General features: G+C 47.0%; 1 protein-coding gene across 1 annotated transcript in view; it reads left to right on the top strand.

Moving 5' to 3' along the window:
• Nucleotides 1-12,500, top strand: part of sox5 (SRY-box transcription factor 5) — a 101,738-nt gene that overhangs the window by 4,783 nt on the left and 84,455 nt on the right. The window contains exon 2 of the mRNA XM_048268511.1: nt 9,616-9,814. Within this exon, the coding sequence (XP_048124468.1) occupies nt 9,616-9,814 (199 nt within the window). The remainder of the gene's footprint in view (nt 1-9,615; nt 9,815-12,500) is intronic.

Consider the following 12,500-nt stretch of genomic DNA (forward strand, 5'->3'; position numbering starts at 1 on the left):
TGTGAGTGTGTGTGTGTCAGTGAGAGTGTGTTAAAAGCAGCGCGGCTCTTTCAGACAACCCTGGTGGATAACGTCAGTGTGTTCACTCTCCGTGGTCTGAACACTGATGATGGGGACCGAGAGCTTAGTCCCTGTTGTGTCCTCTCTCCCTCTCTCTCTCCCTCTCTCTCTCCCTCTCTCTCTCTCTCTCTGAGAGTTTCTCTCCATTTTTTTCTCTCCCAGTCATTCTCTCCCTCCGTCTCTCCGTCTCTCTTGTGCGCTCGCGCTTATTCACTGGGACCTTTCAGAGTAGACTGGCCCATTGTCTGGGGCATATTGTGAGTCTTCACGGCAGCTTGATAACCGTGTCTCCACGCAGGGGGAGAGAAAGAGGGAGGGAGCGCCGAGAACAGAAGAATACCAGAACAGAATGCTTAAGTGCTCCCTCTCCCCTCTCTCCCCTCTCTCCCTCTCTCCCTCTTTCCCCTCCTCCCCCTCCTCTTCTTCTCTTCTTCTTCTTTTCTCGACCCCTACCCCCCAAGACCTCCCTGGTGTGGTCAGCTGACTGCTATAGCAGCCAATGTGAGGGGTGGGGAGTTGGGACGGAATGGGGTGGGTGGGGGTGTGGGGGGTATTTTGGTTGTTTTGGAGGTTAAAGAGCAGAGGGGGTGGGGGGCTCAGCACTGGGAGTTAACACAGGCTTTTTCCCATAAACATCCGCAATGCTAGAGGGAAGAGAGAAAGAGAGATAGAGAGAGAGAGGGGGGGAATAGAGATAGGGAGGAATGGCAAAACTGGAAGATAATGAAAGAACGCTAGCGATGGAGAGAAAGGAAAGGGAAAGAGAAAAGAGAGCTAGACAGCGACAGAGTGAAGGAATGAAGGTGTGCGGAAGAGGGGGATAGAGAAAGAGAGGGGGGAGAAGAGAGGAGGAGGAAGTACTAATAAGAGTAGAAGTCATATGACAGCAGGTCAGGGGTGGCGGGCGAGAGGTCAGGGCAGAGTGTTGCATCATGGGCCGGCAGGGAAAATAAAAATGGATGACCGCTCTTGCAGAGCTGCCTAAATGACTCCTGTTATCCAACAGTCTTTGATTGTGTGTGTGTGGACATCTGGTTATGTGCTCGTGTGTGTGTGTGTGTGTGTCCACTCACCTCTGAGTGTGAATGTGTGTGTGTGTGTGTGTGTGTGTGTGTGTGTTCCTGTCTCTTAACCACACAATGGCACCACTGTTTCCCAGGTAGAGACAGGCAGCAGAGTGCAGGGCTAGTTGGTCTGGACAGAGACAGAGAAGGGTTAGAGGCGGAGAGACAAACAGAGCCAGGCTTAGGTCAGGGATGTGTTTCTTTTTTAATGCTTCTCCACCACTCCTTTAACACTTCCATGCACTTCCATCTTGCTCTCTTTCTTTCTTTCTTTCTTTCTTTCTTTCTTTCTTTCTTTCTTATTCGCTTCCATGCATCCCTTGGTCTGTCTTTCTGTTGATCTGTCTGTTCGTTTGTATATGGCACAAAGAGATGAAAAGTCAGATTTCTCAGTTTATGCTTATGTTTGTCTCTCAGTACGTTACATTGAAATAAAAAAACATTTATGTGTTTTTAAAAAATAAATATGTGTGTATAGCACACACTTTGGACTGAGGGGAGGCGAGTGTTTGAGGACTGAGTGTTTTAGTGTGTGTGTGTGTTTGTGTGTTTATGTTTTTGGGAGGGGGAGTGTGAGTGTATTAGTGTGAATGTTTTTTTTGGGGGGGGGTGTGTTTTAGAGCGGGAGTGAATGTGTGATGTGTTTATGATGTCAGTGTGTATATGTGTGTGTGTATGTTGGGAAGTATAAGTCTGTTTTAGTGTGTGTGTGTGTGTGTGTGTGTGTGTGTGTTTTAGGGGAGTCACACCTGGTAGGTACGTGTCCCTCTCTGGCTGGCGTCTCAGTGGGAGGGAGGTGGGGGGGGGGCTGTTTACTGAGTGGCCAAATGGCAGCGTTTGTGATGGCCCACTGGACAAATGGAGTCCTAACCGCTGCGTCACAATGGAAACGCAGCGCTCGTCTGTCAATAAACATCACTCCTCCGCCACACATAACACACACACACACACCACACACACACACACCACACACACCACCACACACACACACACACACACACACACACACCACACACACCACACACTCCACATCATACCGCTTTCCTGTCTGTCTGCACAGGCTTCACACTGAAGCCAAGGAGAGACAGAGACAGAGAGAGAAAGAGAGAGAGAAAGATGGAATGAAATAAATAGGAAAATAAATAAGGGATAACGAATTAGGGAAGGAGAAGAGAGAAAGAAAGAAAGAAAGAAAGAAAGAAAGAAAGAAAGAAAGAAAGAAAGAGAAAGAAAGAGTAGAAAAGGGCTTTAGGGGAAGTGAGTGTTTGTTTGCTGTTTGTTTTTATTATAAAATAAAACAGGGGTAATTTCGGTCTCTCTCGCCCTAGTCCTTAGCTGGGCTAGCAGGGCCTCTTGCTCATATCCTCCTCCCCCCACCCTCTGTCTGTAGTGCAACATGGAGGCTCTCCAAGGTAAAATGTCACAGAAAATAACAGCATGGTGACTCAGTGGCAACAAATAAATAAATAAATAAACAAACAAATAAATAAGAAAATAAGTTACAAGCAAAAGAGGCGAGGGAGGTGACAGAAGCCACAGTGTGTTAACGCGTAAGGTAATGCTGGTAATGCAGCACCCAGGCCTCACCTCAGGGTTCTATCCCTCTGCCCTTCCCAATGGCTGTGTGTGTGTGTGTGTGTGTGTGTGTGTGTGTGTGTGTGTGTGTGTGTGTGTGTGTGTGTGTGTGTGTGTGTGTGTGTGGATGCTAATGGATGACACTAGATGCTGCGTGTCTTTTAAGAGACAGGACAGGAAACCGCTGGCCCTTTTAGCCTTGGAGTCAGAGGCAAATAAAAACAGAGACAGCTTTGTGTGTGTGTGTGTGTGTGTGTGTGTGTGTGTGTGTGTGTGTCTGTGGGTGTGTGTGTGTGTATATGAGAGAGAGAGGGGGCGTGGGAGGGGAAGAGGGAGAGAGAGAGAGAGAGTGAAGAGGGTGTTTGTGTAAGGGTATGTGAAAGAAAAGAAGAAAATTCATACAAAAAATGTGTTTTGTGTTTTTGCGAGTGAAATGTGCGGATAATAAAGATAATTCTCCCTGTCTGCACACACACACACACACACACACACACACATCGATGTGTATAAGAGCAAGTCTGCCACTGGTACCAATGGCAGTTCTGGAGTCTGGACCTGATGTGGCCCAGTTGTGGCTCGGACATCATCCGTTTCTCATCTGCAGCTGACTACGAGAGGTAGCAATGTAGCGACGTTAGCTTGAGTGGCTGAACTCCAGTGTGGAGTAGCTCAGATGAGAGCTCTTCACTTGTGGGAAAGAGCATGATTGACTAGGTGAGAGAAAGAGACAGGATGAGATGTAGTCACAGAGAGAGTGCAATATATGGAAGGGGAGATCTATAAAATGTGTTTAAGATTGAAGTTGTTTCAGTTTATATAGAAAACGAATTATTTGCATGGTATACCATCAGAAAAAGTTATGATTTTATGATTGTGCGGTCATTATAAATATATTATGAGCGTGTGTGGATGTACACAAGGATGTCTATTTGTGAATACACTATTTTCACAAAACTCATTTGGCAAAAGTTCTCTTTTTAATCTGAATTTTAGAGTGACAAAGACAGAGAGATTGAGAGAAGGGGAGCGAAAAAGAGAGAAAGAAAGAGAGGGAGAGAGAGAGAAAGAGTACTTGTCAGTCTCTCCCATAGTCTCTTGTGTTCCCACTGATGCAGGGCCGAGTCTATATATAGACGTGAGGCAATATCCTTAAGAGAGGCGAGGACAGAGAGGGAGTTGAGCCCCGCACACAAACACACAATTGTGCAAAAGAGGACGCCTAGCTGGCCTATCTGACGTGCATCGTCCCTGGGGTGCGAGACAGAGAGAGGGAGAGGGAGGGAGGGAGAGAGGGAGGGAGAGGGATAGAGAGACAGAGAGAGGGAGGGAGGGAGGGAGGCAGAGGGAAAGAAAATAGAAAAGAGAGGCCTGGCAGTCCAGTGCCAAGGGAAAAGTCTCCTACCATACTCACTGCCCTCCTTGGAGTTTGTGTGCGAGAACACACACACACACACACACACACACACACACAACCTCACCCTTTGTCAGATACATAAGACACACACACTCACACACAGACACACCCACAGTTTTATCAGAAAGCGGCATTCTTTCAAAAAAAAAAGAAAGAAAGAACTTCATGGAAAGACATTGTTATTTCATCACCATAGAGATGTATGATGTCATAGTCTTAATCAGAAATCATGAGCTTCTAGAGGCGGGGTCACACTCTGACGACATCCACATCTTTAAACCAGTGATGTAAACAGCATGACAAAATCTCACCTCCATGAATACCTCCAGATCATTAAACTGAGGCTGTGAGAATTTCAGAGAACATGGTTTGTGTGTGTGTGTGTGCGTGCACATCTATGTACACATGTTAGTCTGTGTGTGTGGGGGGGGGGGGGTGTCTTGTGATGAGCTGTGATTGTGTCTCAGAGCCATTTTTGAGAGACCGCTGTGTAATGTGGACTGACATGAGGGAGAAAGTCACATCCTGTTCGAAAGTCACATCACCCCTCATTAACACACACACACACACACACACACACACACACACACACACACACACACACATGCACACACAGTCACGCACACACACAATCATGTTGCTAGAGTAGCTGTGGATTCTTAGATTGCAGCAGCATGGTAGGGTAATTTGTCAGGCAACACTGCCGGTACATGCTGGGCCTCTTCGAGTTTCTGTGTGTGTGTGTCTGTGTGTGTGTGTGTGTCTGTGTGTGTGTGTGTGTGTGTGTGTGAGAGAGAGTGTGTGTGTGAGTGTGTGTCAGTATTTTATGCTCCAATCATGGCGGGCAGGTGCTTGACACTTCTTTGTTGCCATCAGCATTTTCGTGAAAGTGTGCCAACCTCTCTCTCTCTCTCTTCTCTCACTCTATCTCCCTCTTTCCCTCCCTCTCTCTCCTTCTCGCTCCCTCTCTCTCTCTCTCGCTCTCTCATTAAAACCTTGCCCCACAGTGTTAAGCGCTGGTGATGACCGATTAAGGGGGAAATCAGTGGGATTTCTGTGCTTAAACTCTGCCCCCTCTCCAGAATCTCTCTCTCTCCCTCTCCCTCGCTCTCTCTTTCCCTCCATCAATCTCCCCCTCCCTCCTATCCTTTTTTTGGTATTTAATGGCTAGAGCGTTTGGTGGCGATTAGTGACTTAAGGGAGGTGTACATGTGTGATACGAGCGAGAGAGGGCACTTAAAAGAGCACTCGCTCAATCAGCAGCAAGGCGGGGGTCACTGGAAGTGTGTGTGTCACTTAATCTCAGCTTAGTGCAGGGGTAGCACTAAGTGTGTGTGTGTGTGTGTTTGAGTAGGGGACACCGAAGAGGAAAAGCAGCAGGGGCAGGGGACAGTTTTCTTTATAGACCTCTCTCACTTATATACACACACACACACACACACACACACTTTTTGTGTGTGTGTGTGTGTGTGTGTGTGAGAGAGGAGAGAGAGAGAGAGAGAGAAAGAGTGGGGAGTTTCTGTAGCATTTTGCTTTACAAAGAAAACTGCTGTGCGGGCCCACTAGGCCAGCTTTGAGGTAATGATGCGCCAAGGGAGACGGACACTCAGTGGACCTGTAAATGAGTGTGTACTGTATGTGTATGTGTCTGTGTGTGTGTGTGTGTGTGTGTGTTCATTTGCATGTTCGGGATGTGTGGAGGTATGTATGTTTTTTGTAAGTGGACTTTGGATGTGTATACCAGTACCAACTGTACCTGTATTGATATACAGTATGTGTGTCTGTGTGTGTGTGTGCGAGTGTGTTTGCACTCATTGTTCAGGGTATGTGAGTGTATGTGTGTGTGTGTGTCCAGCTCGCTGGCCGAGCGGTAGGAGGGAACGGTGGGGAGGTGTGTGTGTGTGTGTGTGTGTGCGCGCGCGCGTATGTGTGTTTGGCATGGCTGCCTTTATTGCAGCCACAGAAGGATGAAGTGAAATTATGCTAATGGTGGCTAATTATGACCTTGGAGACCAGCTTTGCTGCCAATTTATCTACTTAATAAACCCTCTCTTTCTAATCCGTGCATCACTACATGCTTTAAATGTTTCATGTCGGCGCACGACCAAGCCGGCACTGCCAACTTTAAATGAAATAGCTGCTGTAACCTGCTCACCCGGGGAGTCGAATTGTATAGTAATTATGCTTCAAAGGCTTGGAGGAAAATAGACATTTTATTGCTCAAGAGGAGCTGCGAAAACGCCGGGCAGTGAACGAGCGTCGTGCAGGGGGAGAAAAGGTGTGTGTGTTTGTGCGTGTGTGTGTGTGTGTGTGTGTGTGCGTTTGATGGAGAGGAGTTAAGATGGAACGAAGGTGAATGGGGAGCCTGTGTTTTTGAAGACTGGGAGGATCTAATGGTGGATGAAGGGAAAGGAGGGGAGAGCAGTGTTACTGAAAGGTGAATAGTCAGGATTTCTGCCTCTCTGATACAGTGCATGAATAACAGGGTTTGAGCACTCAGTCTGGAGTGTGTGTGTGTGTGTGTGTGTGTGTGTGTGTGTGCACTGTGAGGTGAATGTGGCCATTTGATGCAATGGGGGTTGGGTACTGGCTGGGAAGTGTGGTAGGGGCGGTTTGTAGAGCAAGATGTGGACAGAAGTTAAAGTGTGCCTGTGTGAGTGTGTGTGTGTGCCCGTGTGTGTGTGTGTGTGTGTGTGTGTGTGTGTGTGTGTGTGTGTGTGTGTGTGTGTGTGAAAGAGAGAGAAAGACAGAGAGACTGTTTTGGCTTGAGATTTCAGACGTTAGATGGTTAGAGCGCTTATGGACACAGGTTTAGGTGTGTGTGTATTGGGGAGGGGAGGGGGGTGTCTAGGGCGGTGGCACTGGAGCCTGAAACAAAAGGCCCCTGTGTTTGAGAATGAGGGGAGGAAAAGTAAACAGGCAAAGATGAGGACAGCCTCTGTGTGGCAGTGGGGAAGGCTGACGGGGGTCCTGTGGTGTGTGTGCATGTGTGTGTGTGTGCGTGTGTGTGTGTGTGAGGGGGAGGTGGCAGTGTTTTGCCGTTTATACAGCTGGACCTGTAGGGTCATACAGTACTGTACACTGTGTGCATAAAATAGGTTGGTGCAACAGGAGACCCCTCACACACACACACACACACACACACACACACACACACACATACAAACATACACACACACACACACACACACACACAGTCGAAGCAGGCAATCAAATGGGACAATTCTGTGTTTTTATCTGAGAATCAACAGTTGAGTCCTCTATCATGCGTTTCAAATTTAGCTCATAATAATGCATGAAATGTTTTCTCTGTGTTGTTTTTTTCCCCGTTGTTGTTATTTTTTCGTGCTGTATCCCCGAGCCCTCAGATTTGGAAACAGTATTCCGTGTTTTTTTTTTTTTTTTCCTTTTTGCTCCTGATGCAGAGCAAACGAGCAATAAATTAGCTGGAGGTCCCAGCTCAGCCAAAACCCAGCAACAGGCAACAGGAACAGAAATGAAGGTTGTTGTGCTGGCAACTCAAATCCAATAAAGACAAAGCGAAATCTACTTACCTCTCACTTTAACGCAGCTCGCCAACACACACCAAACAGACAGGCGCTGCCACCGACCAATCAGGGAAGATGCTACCTGAAAAGTCATCACAGCCAATCAGGATAGGACTTGGAATCAGGACCGGTCTGAGAAGATGCTGATTGTGCTTTGAGTTCACAAGCAGCCAATCAGAATAGTTGACATTTTTGGACAGAGCTTCACTAACGTCAGTCAACTAAAGCAAGATGGCACAGGGAGCCTGTAACTGTTTCTAGAAGAAACTGACCGCAACGTAAACTGTAGCAGCTACTCTGACCCCAAACAGAATCTTTTCTTCAATCGTTGCTTGTTTTACAAGCTGCAAAACTTCAAATAAATTGTAAAGCTGGTGTAATGAACTTTTAAATGTGATTAATTGACCTGACTCCAGTGTTGACCATGCAGGGCAAACACCTAAGGATCTGGTGTATTTTATCCCTAACAAGTTTAACTCTATCAAGTTAACTCACTCACTCACTTTGAGCTCAAAGTCAAAGTGTGACACTGCCAAGTGAATTCTGGACAAGACTGATTTAATAAGAGTGTTTTGCCAGTGCAATTAATTTTACCGTGTGTGTGTGTGTGTGTTTTTTTTTTTTGTTTTTTTTTTTTTGGGGGGGGGCTGCAGTATCGGTGTGCTCTCTTTCTGGCAGTCCTTTCCTGTGTCACGCTGTTAACCCTCCCCCCATCCCCTTGTTGGCCCTAAACGAAGGTTCCTGATTACCCAGGGTCATAGTACCAGTGGCTTCAAATCTGGTGAGAGCCCCTGAAAGCACTTAGGAAGTGCTGTGAACCAGATTAAACCCCATTATTCAGGCAAACTCATTCTTCTCTCCCATATTCAACCGCAGGAAAAATGTATTTGCTGAAAAGGAAAGAGCGAGCGAGCGAGGGAGGGAGGGAGGGATGGAGAGAGGGAGGTAGGGAGAGCAAGAGAGAAAGAGGAGTGGTGAAAAAGAGAGAGGACAGAGAAAGGCCTCCTTTAATAGATGCAACCCCCTCCCTTGCTCTCCATCTTTTTCTTCTTGATTTTTTCTTTCTCAAGGTAACAGTTCTAGTGGACTCCTTTCTTTTTTCTGGGGCTATTTTCCTCCTCTGTTTTGTTCGCACAAGGTTTTCATGCACCTATCTCTCTCTGTCTCCTCTCTAGCTCTCTCTCCTTCTCTCTCTCTCTCCTTCTCTCTCTCTCTCTCTCTCTCTCTCTCTCTCTTTACACTCACTCACTCCCTCACTCACTCCCTCACACAAACAAACTCAGTCAGCCCCACTAGTCTATCAGGCCCATTGTTGGAGCCATGTCTTTTGATTTATGCAGGCGATGAGGGCTTGCCCTCTGGACGCTTAATGGACTGGCTGCGCTGTGCGTCTCTCCTGACTCAGACACTGACAGGAGATGTAGGGAAGGATAAATAGATGCTTGATAGCGCACGGAGACCCTTTTGTCAAGATGGGGAACAAGGCTGCAAGACTGATGGCTTTGATTGCTATGGTGATAGCATGGCTTGTTATCTTGCTCGGTTATTACGGTGTCAGCGTGATGGGAGTGTGTGTCCCCGTCACGTCAGACATACTGGGCAGACTTATGTGTCTGTATGTGTGTGTGTGTGCGTGTGTGTGTGTATGCGTGTGTATGATGGTGTTTACTGTGCTTGTTGTGTGTCTGTGTCTGTGTGTGACAAGAGAGAGACCAGGAAATGAAAGACATTGTGGGAGACCCACTGTCATACATATAAAGCCATGATGTGTGTCAGTCATGATTAAAGTGCAGCAATCTCTCTCTCTCTCTCTCTCTCTCTCTCTCTCTCTCTCTTTCTCTCTCTTTATCTCTCGTTCCCTCTCTCTCTCTTTTTCTGTCCTTTACTTTTGCTGTCCTCCAGAAGACCGTTCATTCATTCTCTCTCTCCCTCTCTTCTCTCCTTTTTTTTCTAGGATGTCTTCCAAGCGACCAGCCTCTCCATATGGGGGAACAGATGGAGAGGTAGCCATGGCGACCAGCAGACAGCGCATGGATGATGGCGAGAGTGACGGACACCCTGTCATTCACTTACCCCTCAACTCCTACTGCAGCAAGGTGTCCCCTCGTTCACCACGGGCCCCCGACAGCCCCCCAACTCTACACAGCTCCATGGTAAGGCATGCGCACCCTGCTAATCCTTCTTTTTACTCTCTCTCTCTCTCTCTCTCTCTCTCTATCTTTATTTTCCTTTAATTCTGTTTTTTTTTCTATCTTTTCCCTTCCACTTCCTCAAACTTCCAAGAAGAACAGGTCTATGTTTCTCTCCCTTGTGGTGTCCTGTCCTGGGTCTTGCATCAGACAGTAGGCCCATTGCTCCTTTGTTTTGACTCCGTTCAGACATTGATTAACTGACATTGATTAACTGACGTTTCTCCCACATTTGATTAACTGACAGTCTGGGTGGCCAATCAGGCCCACGTCTGTATACTTGTACCATATAGCTGCACACCAAGCCCCTCCCACAATTATGTTGTTGCTGTCATAAGCTCCACCCACGCATCAGGCTCGTGGCCACCAGTGGCTTTGCTGCCCACCGACAGGCACATCAATCATTCTCACTTCTTCCCACACTTTGTCTTCGCTCTATATTTAGACGATGTCCCACAATGCCGCTCTCTCTCTCTCTCTCTCTCTCTCTCTCTCTCTCTGTCTCCCTCTCTTTCTCTCTCTCTCTCTCTCACTCTCCTGATGGTCATGTGTAAGTATCCGCCACTGACTCATGGTGGCAGCCAGACAGGCCCACCCGTTTGGTCGGCCACTCGGTTGGTCGTTCGCTCGTTTGCCCGTCTGCTTGCTTGCTCATTCGCTTCACTCCACCGAGAGGGAAAGGAGATGACTCATACCTGTGTTTGGGAGAGAGAGAAATACATAGAGAGAGAGAGAGAGAGAGAGAGAGAGAGAGAGAGAGAGAGATCGGCCAGAACAAAATCCCCCCCCTGCATATGTCATGATGGTGTGCCTGTGTGTAAACCTATGGCAGGGACAACCTTAGATTGATGGGCCCCCATCCTGAGCTAGGCTGCGCTCCTGGAGTCTCCTGTTCCTATACATGGGTTTAGATCTTGTCACAGAAGAGACACTGGAGCCCCCACAAATAAATGAATGAATAAATAAATAAATAAATAAATACTGAACTGATTAGAATTGGATTGAGTTGAACTGATCTAAAATCAGAATAACCCCATCGTGTTCCTTATCGCGTGCAGACTGACCCCCAACCTGCCTGTTTTTTAGTCAATGCCCCTAAACTGTGCACACAGGAAACAGATAAATGTCTATCTCGTGTTATCATTATGTAGTGTGCCTGCTTTATCTGTGGACACATTATCTGCTATCTGTACACATGGAGAGTGTGTTTTTGTGTGGATTTGTGGGAATGTTGGCTTTTGTACGTGTGTGTGTGTGTGTGTGTGTGTGTGTGTGTGTGTGTGTGTGTACTCTCTGACCCCCAAGCATGGCCCTTGTCACGTTGATCACCGCCTGAGCACAAGCAGTTCTGCCCTTTCCTCTCTCCCCTCTGCTCTTTCTTTCTCTCTCTCTGTCTCTCTCTCTCTCTCTCGCTCTCTCTCTCTGCTATCTCTCTGATAAACCAAAGCCGAGACAGTAGACTTTGAGAATCGATGTGGCACAGTAAAACAATGAACCAGAGCTTATGGGATTGTAATGGTAAGCTAATTCCATAATTAACAAGCTGATTATGAGACACGGTTGGACTCTGCCATTGGGAAAATAGTTGCTCGGTCAAAAAGCAAAGTCCTCTTCATCTCTCTGTTGTTGCAGGCTGTTCTAATTGGAATTTTATGATGTTTGTTTATGGTTCCTGGCTCTGTGCTGGATCACATTGTTATTCACTTAAATTTCATGTTTCTGAATCGACAGACACGATTTAACTGATAAACATTTTAACAGCTCAGTGGTTTGAGACATAACAAGCAAAAGCTAACCTGAAAATATAAATAAAGTATTGCTAATTATTATTATTATTATTATTATTCATTGTTGTCGCCGTTGATTTGGCGGGCTTAGATGTATGGGCGGGTGGGGTTTAGTCATGATGTGGGGTGACTATTTGATGTGGATCATTAATCCGCAGCCATCTCGCGGATGTGCGGATTTTGAGGCGCGCTCTGGCAGCATGTGTGAGATGTGGAGTTTGCTGCAGCTTTAGTGCCCAATCCGCCTCGCGCTGACTGGCAGCAGAGTTGAGTGAGGGAGAGATTTACACGCGAGGACTCGGAAGGGGCTTTGTCACGGCAATTGTATAAAGTGATATGGAGTGTAAATCGACTCTCGGTGTCCCTGGGTAGCGCGCTGGTTTACAGGCGCGAGCGAGGGGAGATTACGGCTTTATCTTGTCATACTAAATTAACACGGCGGGCGCACACTTCGCCGCCACTGACCTCTTCATCCCCACGCGCTGCTGAGTCCGAGTTGAAAGGGAGGGAGAGTGTCCCCACCAGTCTCAAGTTTTTGTTTTTTTTGTCTTCTTTACGCGCAAAGGAGGGGGAAAAACAGGGAAAAAATCCTGCTTTTCTCTCGCGGTTCCCCTGGGTTTTCTTTTTAACTGTGAATAACATTCTGAAGTTTAAATAAAACACAGAAGGTGGTAAATCCTTTACATGCAGGTGATAATAGCGAGGTCGTAATTAATGCCGTTTTGTTCGCCTAATGAGCTCCGCGCTCCAGATCTTTATCCGCCCGCCTTATATTTCTGGTCCAACTTCGGGTGCTTTCACTCCAACGCTGTTTGCGTTCATCCTCACGGCGGCCAAATTCTCCAGTAAATCCCTCATGTGGT

This window comes from Alosa alosa, chromosome 17, assembly GCF_017589495.1.
Source record: "Alosa alosa isolate M-15738 ecotype Scorff River chromosome 17, AALO_Geno_1.1, whole genome shotgun sequence".
Taxonomy (NCBI): Eukaryota; Metazoa; Chordata; class Actinopteri; order Clupeiformes; family Clupeidae; genus Alosa; species Alosa alosa.